Source organism: Electrophorus electricus, chromosome 16, assembly GCF_013358815.1.
Source record: "Electrophorus electricus isolate fEleEle1 chromosome 16, fEleEle1.pri, whole genome shotgun sequence".
Lineage (NCBI taxonomy): Eukaryota > Metazoa > Chordata > Actinopteri > Gymnotiformes > Gymnotidae > Electrophorus > Electrophorus electricus.
In genome coordinates this window covers 15,523,828-15,537,513 of record NC_049550.1, presented here as the reverse complement: position 1 = coordinate 15,537,513, position 13,686 = coordinate 15,523,828, and the positions used below count along the sequence as shown (strand labels likewise).

Here is a 13,686-nt window from a genome sequence, read left to right as displayed (position 1 = left end):
TCAGAGGGAGAAGTGTTACTAGACCCTTCCTGAATACTCAGGAAGATCAAGCAGAGAAACTGGTTCCACATACTTAACTGGGTCTATATACCAAAAGGCTTCTGTCACTGTAAGATGGTCTGGGTGTGTATAAGAGCCATTCTTAAACACAGTGGACCCTTTTAAAGCACATAGTCTCTTTGCTGTATTTCATAGTCCATTTGTTTCCAGAAGCCCCTGTAAAATATGATCCATATAAGAGATCACAGGTTAACGTAACTTACTAACTTACTGCTTCTCTGTCCTTGCAGCCCTCTACTCCTAAAAGAACACTGACCTAAATGTGAGAAAAACCACGAACCACAAAGCACTCAGTGAGCACTGCAGTGGTGGAGAGGGGCATGTGGGGGGATTTGGCAACCAATGGAAATGGACTTCATTGAATGTGAACAATGCATTCAGTTATGAAAAGATGATGCATTAATGTAATCATGTTGAGGCATCATTGAGCAGTTTCTTTTTAAAAGGTGTGATTGGGTCCAGACTTACCGAGAGTGATGAACAGAGTGATGAGAGTAAGAGTTAGAGGAGGAGTTGTGTGACATCATTAAAAAACCCTGCGCAGACACACAATAGCACACAACACAGCTGAGTTCACCACATTTCTGCTTCTGTTTAACTGACTGGTGAACATTATTGTTACTAAAATATAAAACAATCTTGTCAGTCATGGATACAAAAATAGTATTTCATTTACCTGTTATCACATGTTTTAGCTCAGTGTAATTTTATTTTAGTTGTAGAGAAATATTTTTTAAACAATGTTGTTACAAATGTTTTTCAGACATGCATGTACAAATACTAAATGAAAAAGATGCAGGTGTAAGGCCCGATTGTAAAAAAATATATACATTATTTTTAAAAGTGATTCTTTAACATTTATAAAAACTTATAAATAGCTTTGATGACATTTATTTGAGATATATATATATATATATCTCTAAATAAAATTATCAATATATATTGGGTTGTATTACCATTTACTGTAAGTGTTATGCGCGAGTTCCATCTGTGTCACATGTGTTTAATGTTAATAAACATCCGGCCCTGCGCCCTGTGGCACTCGGGCCAGCTACATTACAGCATGTGTATGTATGCCACGCAGAGGAGGTTTTTTGGATTGTACTGTGCATGGACATCACTGGACCAAATTCTTATTTTTGTCCTTATTTTTTCTTCTCTAGTAACACGTTTATCAGCTTTGGATGTTTCTACAGTTCATGTAAGAACTGTCTACAAGATTCCAAGAGCAAGCCTGTCACGTAATGAATAAACCGGCAATATTACTGCAAAACTGAGTTGAGTCTGACTCGCGTCTCCTCCACATGCGTCACAGGCTTCTCGCTACCAATTCCAAAACTTCCCGCTAATCGGGGTTGGAGTGTAACTTAAATAGGACTAACTCCAAAGCTTTACACCACACACATCAGATCATGCTTCAAAGCCTGTAAAAGCATCAAAACATGCTTAAAGGATTGTAGCCATTATGATGTTACAATTATGAACTGGATTACAAAAACAACTTTGAGGTATATTGAATGTATATTTTCAGTAAAGATCAAGTTATTTCCTTTGTCTGTAAAGGTAATTTGATTTATTGTGTGTACCTCACTGGTAGCGTGTTGTACTCAGGAGAGCTGGAATAAGAATCCAAGGCTGTGTACATGTCATCAGGAAGACACAATTTTGAGGCAAGACAGACCATGTTAGTATCAGTACCTTGGACAGCAGCCTCACTCCTGCGCTAAGCTTTTCTGCATCACACATACCATTTAATACACTGCCATCTAGAGGAAGAGATTTGTAATTACAGGCACATGATCAGGATCAACAGACTCTTTCCTGATTTGTAAGATTCACATGGTTCATCTAAAAGAAACATATACAAATTATACAGCAAATTACAAAGTATTCTGGAAATTGGTAACAATGCAGGAATAGTGTCTTTCACGTAAATTATAATTAATGTAGCTTCTTCACTGGTATATTAGATTGAAGACAAGGTAGAAGTACATCAGTTATAAACGAAAGCAAACAATCAGCACTTACACAGGTAAAATTTTAAAGCAACATAAGGCAGCTCTTAATTTTAATTAAGACAAATGGTATAAATGATATGTGCATGTGCAACAACTACTGGAAAAAAAAATGTTTAAGAATGCCAGAATTCCCGCTGGGGTCACGATCTCCCTGCTTACCGATCTCATGTCTTTGTTTTTGTAGCTTCAGAGATGCTTCGAGTTTTATACAGACTGTGTTACTGACGATTCATGTTCAGTAATGTCCCTGTGGGGTGGAGAAGCGCTGTAAAAAGATTTGGAGAAGTAAAAGCTGAGTTCATTGTATTCACTTCTTTCTACTGTGTCCATTTCTTTTTTCATTAAATATCAAGTTTATTGGGCGAACCCTGGTGAAGCTCAGTTGGTGACAGCGGTGTTTATTCACTTTCTTTGGGACAAATGAACGAAAGTGTGCGGGTTGAGAGTAGTTTAGCTTACTCGGTATAGTTAACTTGGCTCCAATGGGAAAGGAAACCAATGCGCCATCACATGTGGAAAAGAAGAGATCAGATTGTTCTCTGTAGTCCAACTTTAGTGGCAGGTACAGCGAGTGCGACCTCATGGACTCTACTTTATATTTCTGGAAGGCGATAAAAACGCAGCATTTTATTATTCACCAAGTTTCATTATAGTAAAAACGTAATTCAGTGTGAGCGTGGTGATTAATAAATTTATGAACAAGATCAATGTGATTGTCACGGTTGGCCGGTCATACGCCAGAGAGAACTCACCTATTTTAGATAGGGGCCGTCCTACACCCCTACCTCGTTCTCATCAATTACACAAACTGTCTTCGCTATTAAATCTACAGCTCTACGGCTACCTGCTGACGTTGGGTACTGCAAGTAAAATACGGTTTGGCGGCTCTCTGCTCCGCTCTGGACTGCAGCCGACTACTCTGGTTGGCCACCAAGTCGAGACGCATGTTACCTCTAACAAGAATGTTGAATTGCGTGGAGTCCCAAGGAGGTTCGGACCGGCTCCAATAACTGAACTCATGTTACGCTTCCAACAGGAACAAGGCAAAAGGTAGAATGCAAAATGCAGGAGGCTGTTTATTTCATGAGGAAACACGAAAGGTAAAACAAACAGAGAAAAAGGGGTGCTAAGGGTAATATAACACAGCTGAAGTACACAAAAAAAAGAAGGGAAAAAAAAGCAATGACGACGACAGTAAAACAAGAATAAGGCAAACCTGACAGAAAGACGTCCCTTACCACAATTACCAACACTTAGAAGGCAAACCTAACAGAAAGACGTCCCTTACCACAATTACCAACACGTAGAAGGCAAACCTAACAGAAAGACGTCCCTTACCACAATTACCAACGCGTAGAAGACAAACCCACAGGGCTTAAATAACCAAGACAATCAGACACTAAACAGATAGAGGTGAACATGGGAACAGCGGAAAGTAAAACCAGGAGTGGAATACAGGAACAGACGGGGGCGGAGAAAACGAAACTAAGGCATGGAACCAGGCAGCGCAGGAAGACCGGGAAACGGTGACATCAGGGACGTGAGGAGGGTGGCCATTCGTGACAAACAAACGCTGCATAACCGCTGATGTATATTGTCACAGGACGTTTGAATCGTGATTATGATTTGTTCTTCCAAGCTCCCGAAAAACTGGATATTTGGATATAGTTCTTCATCTATACTTTCATGCTATACTTTCTCATCAGAAAACGTTTCAGTTTTATTTTATTTAAAAGCTTATTTCTGTGAGGGTAGCGACGTCACAGAGGAAGCGGGAGGCAAGGTCGAGCTAAAGAGCTCTTTATTCTCCATGGTCACATGAAAACACTCACAAAATGGACAAAAACAAGTATACTTAATATAAGGACCTTGGAGAAGCGATGCATGGGATGAGTCTCCCGTCTAGTGCAGCGCCTTCTCCAAGAAAAATATGAAATGCGAATTAAAATCTCCAAGTGGTCCATTGTCGTCTCTGCTGTTGTATTATGGATATTGTATTGTGTAACATTTAATTTTGCTTTTAGTGTTAATTCCGTCAAATATATTATACAAACCCATCTAAGTGTTATTGTTTTCCTCAGTGTTCAGAAATTGTGCAAGGCGAATCCAAATCGTCAAAAGTGCTCATAGCACGTCTAGCCGACGTCGGCACGATGTGTACGGTTTGCTTCTGGGAAACGTAATACAGAGTTCGTTTGCTAATTGGGAAGACCTCTTATCAACGTCGTTTTTTGGATCAAGTGACATGTCCAGCCAACCTTATACCAATACTCTTCCCACACTCTGAGCACTGATACGGCTTCTCTCTGTACGAATGCGATGGTGTCGCTGGAGATCATCCCGTCTACTAAAACTCTTTCCACACTCTTCTTTTCTGAGACTTTCTGCGATTGTCTGTGAGGTGTGTTGGTGTGGACAGTAACAGCAAACGTTTGTGGCGTATTGAAGATTTTTTTAGGAGCCAAATTCTCATGTTTAATTTCTCCTGATTTCAGCAATCTGACATAATCCTCATGATGGCACGCACACACACACACACACACACACACACACACACACACACACACACACACACACACACACACACACACACACACAGACAGTGCAGTGATCAATAAACAGAAAGGTTTTCTCCATGAATGTGCAGCCATGGCACTTGCTGCATGTGAAGATTGAGGCTCTCAGTGGCCTGAACTACAGGAATAACACTGTACTGTTTCATGACATGCCATGTGTGTGTGTGCGCGCATTTGTGGAAAAAGGAGAGAACAGTGCAGTAAAACAGAATGCACTAAAATTAATACACAACAGACAGTTCCCAAGTTTAAAACCTCAAAGCTGTTTCTTCTGAGTTTATTTTTCTCTGTTAGATAAAGATAAAGAAACCAGGAACAAGAAAATAATGTGATGACAAAGAAAGACTTACAAAGGCCTAACAAGAAATTGGTGTGGGACATCACTGCTCCCTCTGTACAGAATACTCAACCAATGATGAACACCCTGTGTTAGCCAGACTATGCTTTGAAACACCAGCCACTCTTACTCCAGCTACTATATATTTACACACACACACACACACACAGACATTATATATTATATATATATATATATAGATAGATAGATAGAGCGAGAGAGAGAGAGAGAGAGAGAGAGAGAGAGAGAGAGAGAGGCCTCTGATAGAATATTTTCACTGATTCTAGCCTTGAGCTCTTCTGAAATGAGATTGATGGTTTTATTCCAGTTGGAGCCACACCTCCCAGCATTTGTGTCTCTGCCACAAGTGCCCCAGTCACCACTGGGACAACCTTTTTGATAACACACACAGATTTGAAGCTGTTCAGATTATATGTCTTGCATATGTTTCTATACATGGTCTCTGCCACTTGGTCAGGTCTCTTAATATTTGCTTTCCCTGCAGGCATCTTGTGTTAGTGTTACTCTCAGAGACTCCTTTGTACAGTCTGCATCTTGTGTGGTGTAAGGCACCCCTGTTACAATTAACATAATGCTTAGTTCTTGTATTTTTACTACCATGATCAGTGACACAGTACTGTCTTTCAGTCCTACCTTTTCCAGACATTGGTAAGATTGTCTTGTCAGCCACTTCTGCTACCTGTCAGTGTTGAATTCCATGTAGGTAATCCTGCCATGACACCTCCACTATTTTCACGGTAACTATGTCCCCCTTCTGACTGGGACATGCCCTCATCAGCCCATCCTTGGGGTCCTGTGTTTGGATGTAGTCTTGGATATTTCGTGTCACATCCTGAACAGTGGTGTTGAGCCTTCTGTCTGGTGTACAGTCTTTGGTTGTTAGCTCTTGGGTGATGATGAAGAAGATTTTGGTGAGTGGTTTGGTAGACTATAGAGTCTACTCCCCCTTCACTTTCAAGTTCCTTGTCTAGTTAGATTGCCCTACAGTGATATGACCACTGGTGCTAAGAGGCCTGGGTCAAGTCAACTATTCCATTACAGTGCTATAACATTTCATGGGAAATAATCTGTAATAATTATATTACACTGAGTGTGGTTTGCCATTTACTATCAATGTGTTTCATCACCTTTAAGTTTTGAGATTTAGAATTTATATTAGAAATGAAGAGTTCTACTGGAATTCAACACATAGTGCTTGTATGATCCAACATTATTTTCCAAACCCTTTGTGAACTTTTGAGCAAAATAGTGAGGCATGAGTGAAAGGTAACTAATAGGCAAAACAGGAATTAACTGAGGGGAACATGTTACATAAAGCAAAAAGATTTCAAAAGGGAAAAAGGATTAAGTAGTCCTTGTGGCTTGCTAGATTTTTAATTAGAATAGAGAATAGTCAGTGTGAAACATTGACTGGAGCTGCCTGTGCGCACAAGCATTTTAAAGCTCATTTTTGAACGATTTGTACTTGTTCATTTTAACACTATGCGTCTGAAATTGTACACATAGCACAATGATCATTCAGGATTCAAAGTGAAGTAGACAATTGGGAGAAGACATCCATTCACATCCAGGCGTATTTGTCCATCATTTACTTCCATTTGAGCTCATCTAATACAGAAGAACATGTCAAAAAAAACATAACATGCCTTTGATTTTTTTGGGTGTATAATGTGTCTATTGATGCTGGAGATTCAGTTTCACTCATACTCTACATTTCCTGATTCACCAGGGTCTTGCGTAATAAACTGAAGTTTTGAGCACATACATGAAATGACTAAATAGCTACATAATGTTTTACAGTAGGTGTCCTAGACTTCTCCTTAGTGTCCGAAAACCTCTCTAAATGCACACAAAGTCATCAATCACTATATATCAAGACTGCATGTTTCTTTTTGCTAAAACATCACAGTAAGTTACTTTAGTAAGTTCCACAACAATATAAGCTACATAGCTTCATTGTTGGCATCATTAGGGGAACATACTGTAGCTAATACTGTAAATGCTGGGGAAAATACTGTAAATGCTGTAATACTGTAAAGCAATAGTATACTTTCTCATTTATACTTACAATTTGTAGCAGGATTACGATTTTTCCAGCAGTGAATGGAAACATCCAGTGATTTGCTATGCACACATCGAAGTTAGTCCATGCTAGCAGCACCCAAACAACTCCACATAAACTTCAGCTAAAATAAGCATCTTCCTTTCGATGATGTCCAAAACTATTGGCGATCAAATTATTCTTATGGTTGTACGAGTTTCGCCAAACAGCTTCAAACCCATGCGCTATGCTATCTGCTAACAACACTGAAGCACTGACAGTACACAGTGCGCAGACCTTTAAACGTTAAACGGATGACTAAATAAGGCAAGAGAGGGGTCTTCGTTTTCGTCAAAGCGTCCTCTATTTGATAAAACAACTGCCAATCACAACGCTTGCCCTAGAAACATTTGTGAAGTACATGTTAGTCATGCCTTCTCCTTCCCCCTTCACCCATAGGAGAGAATTGCTGTCACTCCAAGACAATGGCGCTGCAATGGGCCAATAGAAATCAATATAAAATAGAAAAAGGGGGGGGGTTATTGATCTATTCAGGAACACTTTTACGTCAGTAACGTGCAGTTAGAGATAAACAAAGGCTGCGTAGTTTGGGTTTGCCTACGAAGGAACTGAACGCGTGTTTTTACGCAAAGAAGTGAGCACGGAATTAAAGAACTTTATTAACACTCTGTATATCATTTAACCATCTAAACATCTCACACAGTTGTTTTGATGGTAATTTAACTTTCTATGACAAAAGAACTTATCTTAAAGCGGAATAATGTTTTAAAAGGCCACATTGTGGAAATTTACCCGAGCGTGGGATTTGTGGCGATCTGATGCATGTAGACGGCTGCAAATCGGTAAGCAGGTACTTGTATTAGTCCTAAGAAATGTTATGTTGATCAATGTACTGTACTTTAAGAATATTCGATGTTATCAATAATTTATTTGAGTATGCCAGTTTGGGCTTGCTAGGGAGCGTTAGCGCATAAGGGGCTTAAATAAAGAGAGTGAAACAATATATGTAATATGTGTGATGATCAGTAAGTGGGTGATTGGAAACGTGATTGGGTGCTACGATTGGTTGAAGAACAGGTGAGTGACGGACTGGAGGTGTCTGATTGGCTGGGTGACAAAGAGTGTGTGTGTGTGTGTGTGTGTGTGTGTGTGTGTGTGTGTGTGTGTGTGTGTGTGCGCGTGTGTGTGTGTGTGTTTGGCTGGCTGGGTGTCAATATTCTTCATCTTTTGGGTGGGATGAGAATAGACCTCCTAGAACAGACCTGAACAACAAGCTCTCACTACATACAGTTTGGCCACTTCAGTCTTCTACACTGCTTAGGACATAACAAAACTGTTATTAATACAATGTGTACTTGATTTATAACTGTGTAAATACATTTGTATGTAATACTGAGATGAGGTGTTAAAATAGTTGAAGTTGTTTTTATTTTGTTAAAGTTGGTAGAATTATTTTGTGTTTTTATTCTTATCTCATCTGCTTTCACCTTTTTCATTTACAGTCTGGACAAGGATTCCTCTAAATCCTTTTGTGATTCGATCCAGAATAAATAGCCCTCAAGGAATAAAACTGAATTGAAATGAGATGACAAGAGCCAAACCTCCTCAGTAATACAGATGTGCATCAGATCAGTCTGACTGATATTTGAAACAGTGTAAACAGAATCAGAAATGTGATGAACTCAGCTGTGTTGTGTGCTGTTGTGTGTCTGTGCAGGTTTGTTTAATGATGTCACTCAGAACTCCTCTTCTAACTCTCACTCTCATCACTCTGTTCATGTCTCTGGGTAAGACTGCAGTCTTCATCAAAATTGTATTTTTCTTTGTAAAATTTCCAAAACTGTTGAAACCTGCACAAATTCTGATATCAGAAAATTCTGATATCTAGTATAAAGATTTTCTGACACACTGTTCCCATTTAATGAAGTTAATTTACATTGGTTACCAAAGCCCCCACATCCCCCTCACCACTGCTACAGAGCTTGCTGAGTGCTTTGTGGTTTTTCTCAAGTTTAGGGCAGCCTTAGATTAAGAGCACACTGTGGTAAGATTACAATTCACAACCCAAATATAACTACAAAGTGCAGATATATTTTTGTTTGTTTTTCTCTTTATTCAACCTCATATATTATGTGACTGAGCGTTAAGTTGTTCAGAGTCACTAGTGTCCACTTCTCCCCAAGCTCCTCCCCCACCCTGCTACAAGCTCTTTTCACTTTGTGGTTTAGCTCAGAATCAGCTCAGAGTTCTGCAGTAGCTGCTGGAGTTAGAGAGGAGAGAAGTGAAGCTGTAAGAGAACTCCCACTCTCTTATGGGGCCCAGACTCTTCTAATGACCTCTTGCATGCATTATATGTTTTAGGGGTTTTTGGAACAAAATGGAGTGTGAAGTACAACCCAACTAAAATATGTGTTTTAAAGGGGTCCACAGTGTTTATCAATGGCAGTTACGCATACCCAGCAGGGCTGGAAGTCAAAGAGGAATTTTGGGTTAAAGAGCCATTCGATAGAGAACAGGACACCCCTGTATATTGCAAACCCACTAAGGACTCAGGCACAGTCCAGTGTTATGTCGATAAACAGCAAAAGTTCTCCCTCAAACTGATTAATGTAACGAAGGAGGATGACTATTACTTCAGAATCAAAACAAATGTAATCGAACAAAAATGGCTGGGAGATCCTGTTAAGATCAGTGTCACAGGTGGGTTAAATCTTTAATTTCCTATTTTCTAACTGTGATGCATAGTGTCCTTTACCCAGAGGAATTTGAGTCTTGAAGTTCATTAATGCCTATTTTTAACTATGATGCACATTCTCACTTCATGTAAAGGCGTTTGAGTTTAATTAAGCTGATTACTGAGAGTGGTTAAACTGATTAAGGGTTACTCTGATATATTAGTTGTACTATACAATTTGTTTCTCTCATATTTTTTTAGCAAATTCAAGACAGTTTCATGACAGCAGAATAATTTTCTTAATTGCTTGAAGTTTTTCTGGATGATTTAAAGGCTGTCTAATTGTGATGGACTTCCATTCGTTTGGTTTGATGATTTTCTCATTGTCTTAGAGCTCCTTGTGAACACTCTTCTTGAAGTAATAGAGAGAGAAGCAGCAGTTCTGACGTGTATAACCACCTGCAGTCTGATTGACAGTCCAACATTCATCTGATAAAAAAATGGACGTCCTTTATCCTCCAATACAAACCCACTCCGCCTGCAGCCAGTCAGCAGTGAGGATGCAGGCAGTTATATGTGTGCTGTAATAGGATATGAACATCTCCCCTCTCCTGCTCAAACTCTCACGGTCAGATGTGAGTTTACAATGTTGGTTTCATTATATGATTATCTGATTATTGCTAAGTTTATTTCATTGCCAAGTTCAGTTCATTTCTCAGTTAAAATGCAAAAAAATACAATGAATTAGTAAAGTCTTATTAGAATTATATATATATATATATATATATATATATTCTTTACTTTGAGTACATGAGACATTTCATTACTATAAAATGCATTCTCCACATGGTGTTATTGCCTGATTTAAGGTGAAGACATTAGTAATGGTGGGACAACTATACAACATCTCCAGAATCAGCTCTTAGAACAGTAGAGGATACAAGTCCATTGATGAACCTGGATATATTCCTGGTTGATGCAGATCATGCCTGTAGTCTCCTTGCTCCTCCTTTCAGACAGAAGACGCCATATTCATTTCTTCACATTCTCTCATTTTGTGGGTGTTAGATCCTCCAAAGAATGTATTGGTGTCCATCAGGCCCGCTAGTGAAATAGTGGGGTACAGTTCAGTGACTCTGACCTGCAGCAGTGATGCCAACCCACCTGTGCAGAACTACGCCTGGTTTAAAGAAGGAGGAACCTCACCTGTAGGATCTGGACAGACATACAACATCACCATCAGCTCTAATAGCAGCGGCTGGTATTACTGTGTAGCTCAGAATGAACACGGGATGCTGAAATCAGCTTCCATAGATGCCACTTTAAAGGGTGAGACAGTCAAACAGTTATGTTTCATTTTTCATTGATCAGTTCATTCACTTATACATTTGCTATTCACATTATGAAAGCCCTATATTGTGTGTATGAACAATAGTGTGCATATGTCTGTTTCTCTCAGCAGGTCACTTCTACATTTTGCCTATAGCTGTTGGAGTCGGCCTCTGTGGGATTGTACTTCCTCTCTCAATAGTTTTATTTATGAAGAGAGAAAGTTTAAGAAGGTAAAGTGAAAGATGTTAATATAAGTTACATGTAGAAATGATAACTTTATAGTACCTCATTTCTGTTCCTTTCCAAAAGCACTTTATTAATATGGGAAATCTTGAAAATATGACTAATATCATAAATACAATATTATGAATACTAATGTTTATTCTCTGTTTTCTGTTTGGATTAACACTGACATTTGGGTTTTTTTGAGCTCAGAGGCAAGAGGCAAAAGAGAAATAGAGATGAATCTGATTATGGGGTGAGCTATCACAGAAATCCAGATATATTTGTCAATAAGGAGTCTTAAACCTGCTATACAGTTCATAGAATTCATGTCATGACAAATCAGAGCCTTTTAATGACAGTGTCAGTCTTAGTTCTGTATCTTTAGCATTTGTTTATGTCAGAATGAGAGCTCCATCTGAAATGCAGACTGTCAACAACAAAATAACATTAGTGGAAAAACTCCAATGGAACCTTAACCATAAAGCTATTCAGTGTTTCTCATTAAACTGCACATCATTAACTCTGTGCTTCACAGAACGCCAGCCTCAAGCCCTGTCCTACCTGTGACACTTCCACATCCAGCTCTCCTGTGTATGAGATACTGCAGTGAGTTCATCATATCAGTTACATCACAGTTATAGAACTCAGTTAGAACTCTAGAATCTTGATAGCACTCTAGAATATTTTTTGAGATGGGATGTGTAAAGCTCTTCTCATTTTTACTGAATACTGCATGAATACTACGATACACAGCTTTCTTACATTACCATAATTATATAGAATCCACAGGAATAGATTATTAAATTTAGATATGCCAAAACATGCAGTTTTGTTGTGTTTTTCAATTTGTTAAGCAATATGAAGATGTTTGTGTGTGTATGTGTGCGTGTGTGTGTGTGTGTGTGTGTGTGTGTGTGTCTGTGTGTATTTTGTTATTCCAAACGTCCTTGTGATCTGATATTCTTTCCTGTGTTTCCTTTTATAGGACTTAAGGAAACATCACTAAGAGAATCATCACTGAGAAATTAAACTTGCAGCTGTATCCCAATGCAGTCAAAAAGAGTGAGAGATATAGAGGGGAAGAGAGATGGATGATCACATGTAGACAAGAGTGTTTAGTTAATCAACAGTAAAAAATGTAATCAACTGCAAAAAATGTTGCAGCCTTTCATTTTTTATTTTTTTTTTGTACTGATGGAAAATAACCTTGTTCTTATTCTGAAAATCGAATTAATTAATAAATCTAAATTAAAATCTAAATGTTTTATTATTTGTTAATTCAATTTTTATCTAGTCCATTAATTTTAATCCAGTTAAAATACTTGAATGCGGTTTCCTCAAAAGCATCATGATGTTTATATCTTGTTCAGTACGTGTACTCAGGGATTCTCACTCTAGCAATCTGAACTACAATGAAAATAGAACAAAATAATGTAAGGTGAGCTCGAACCCACGTCAGCTAGATGATGACACCGACAGCCTACTGGGTGAGCAACCACACTTTAATGGTTGGCCCCTGTGCAGAACAGTTAGATCGTGGAACAAGTAAACAAGAAAAGTAAATAACCAAAAGGTGAGGAGTGAACCTCAGCCATTTTGTTATGATGTGAACGAGCTCCTGCTAGACAGCTGTGACCATAAAACAATCTGCGCGTATATCGCTCTTCAAAGGAATGGAGGACAACAACACTAGAGGGAAAGAAAAACTAAACACCATGCCGAGTGTGGGAAAAGAGAGAACCAAGGATGGCAGCCCCGATGCCCTGGGGAAAATCAAACTAAAACTTCCCAAACAAAACCAGAAAACAGGAGCTGTAATGGCTAATTGGAGGCTAAGGAGAGAGACAGATTTGAGGGGGAAAACTGCAGAAGGCAGGAGACGTGTAAAAACACAGACACCCTCGCAGCACAGAAGTGAGGTGTCACACAAGGGCTCACAGACCTCAATACCCAGAATTTGGCTCAGAACTTTGGCAAAGACCCAGCACTGGGTCACTGGGCTTATATAGACCTAGCCCAGCTTTTGGGCGTTAAGCCTAATTAGTGGCGTGCCTGACTCAAGACCTCCCTCTGGTGGTCGGAGGAGGCCTCGGCCTGGCACCGACCCTTACAAATAAGGTTACAAAACAACAAAAGCTCCATCATGTAAGGATTAGATCCACACTACCAGCACCTATAAGACTGACAAAAAATAATTGCTTTAAACTCTTTATCATGGACTTATTAGCTAATAGCTGTTGTTAAACATCATGGCACCAAAATATATGACAGCTTAATGAAAGACACTCTGACCTGCTAGTTAAATTAAAAACAGGAGGCAATGGAAAAAGAGTCTGGCTTGCATATTTACCCTTGTAAAAAATCAAACAAGCAAAAAAACA

General features: G+C 39.0%; 1 protein-coding gene, 1 long non-coding RNA gene and 1 pseudogene across 3 annotated transcripts; 2 read left to right on the top strand and 1 right to left on the bottom strand.

The window, feature by feature from the left end:
* Positions 1-13,686, top strand: part of LOC118242657 — a 34,304-nt pseudogene that overhangs the window by 2,199 nt on the left and 18,419 nt on the right.
* On the bottom strand, positions 187-2,650 carry LOC118242626. 2 transcript variants are annotated; one of them, XR_004776951.1, is made up of 5 exons: positions 2,538-2,650; positions 2,238-2,343; positions 1,647-1,695; positions 529-596; positions 187-216 (listed from the first exon to the last, which is right to left on the bottom strand). It is a non-coding gene; the product is annotated as an uncharacterized LOC118242626 (long non-coding RNA). The 2 variants fall into 2 exon arrangements; XR_004776950.1 differs by lacking the exons at positions 187-216; positions 529-596; positions 1,647-1,695 and adding an exon at positions 1,887-1,908.
* Positions 8,832-12,459, top strand: LOC118242610 (B-cell receptor CD22-like). Its single transcript, XM_035534584.1, has 6 exons — positions 8,832-8,861; positions 10,817-11,077; positions 11,208-11,310; positions 11,516-11,558; positions 11,841-11,911; positions 12,291-12,459. Exons 1-6 carry the CDS (start codon positions 8,852-8,854, stop codon positions 12,295-12,297), a joined length of 495 nt encoding a protein of 164 aa, XP_035390477.1. The 5' UTR covers positions 8,832-8,851; the 3' UTR covers positions 12,298-12,459.

Excerpts from the sequence above, each read along its gene's own strand:
- LOC118242610 (XM_035534584.1), top strand. Across the intron at positions 11,311-11,515 it reads AAGAGAGAAAGTTTAAGAAG|AGGCAAGAGGCAAAAGAGAA; the intron begins GTAAAGTGAAAG and ends TTTTGAGCTCAG. Across the intron at positions 11,559-11,840 it reads GAGATGAATCTGATTATGGG|AACGCCAGCCTCAAGCCCTG; the intron begins GTGAGCTATCAC and ends TGTGCTTCACAG.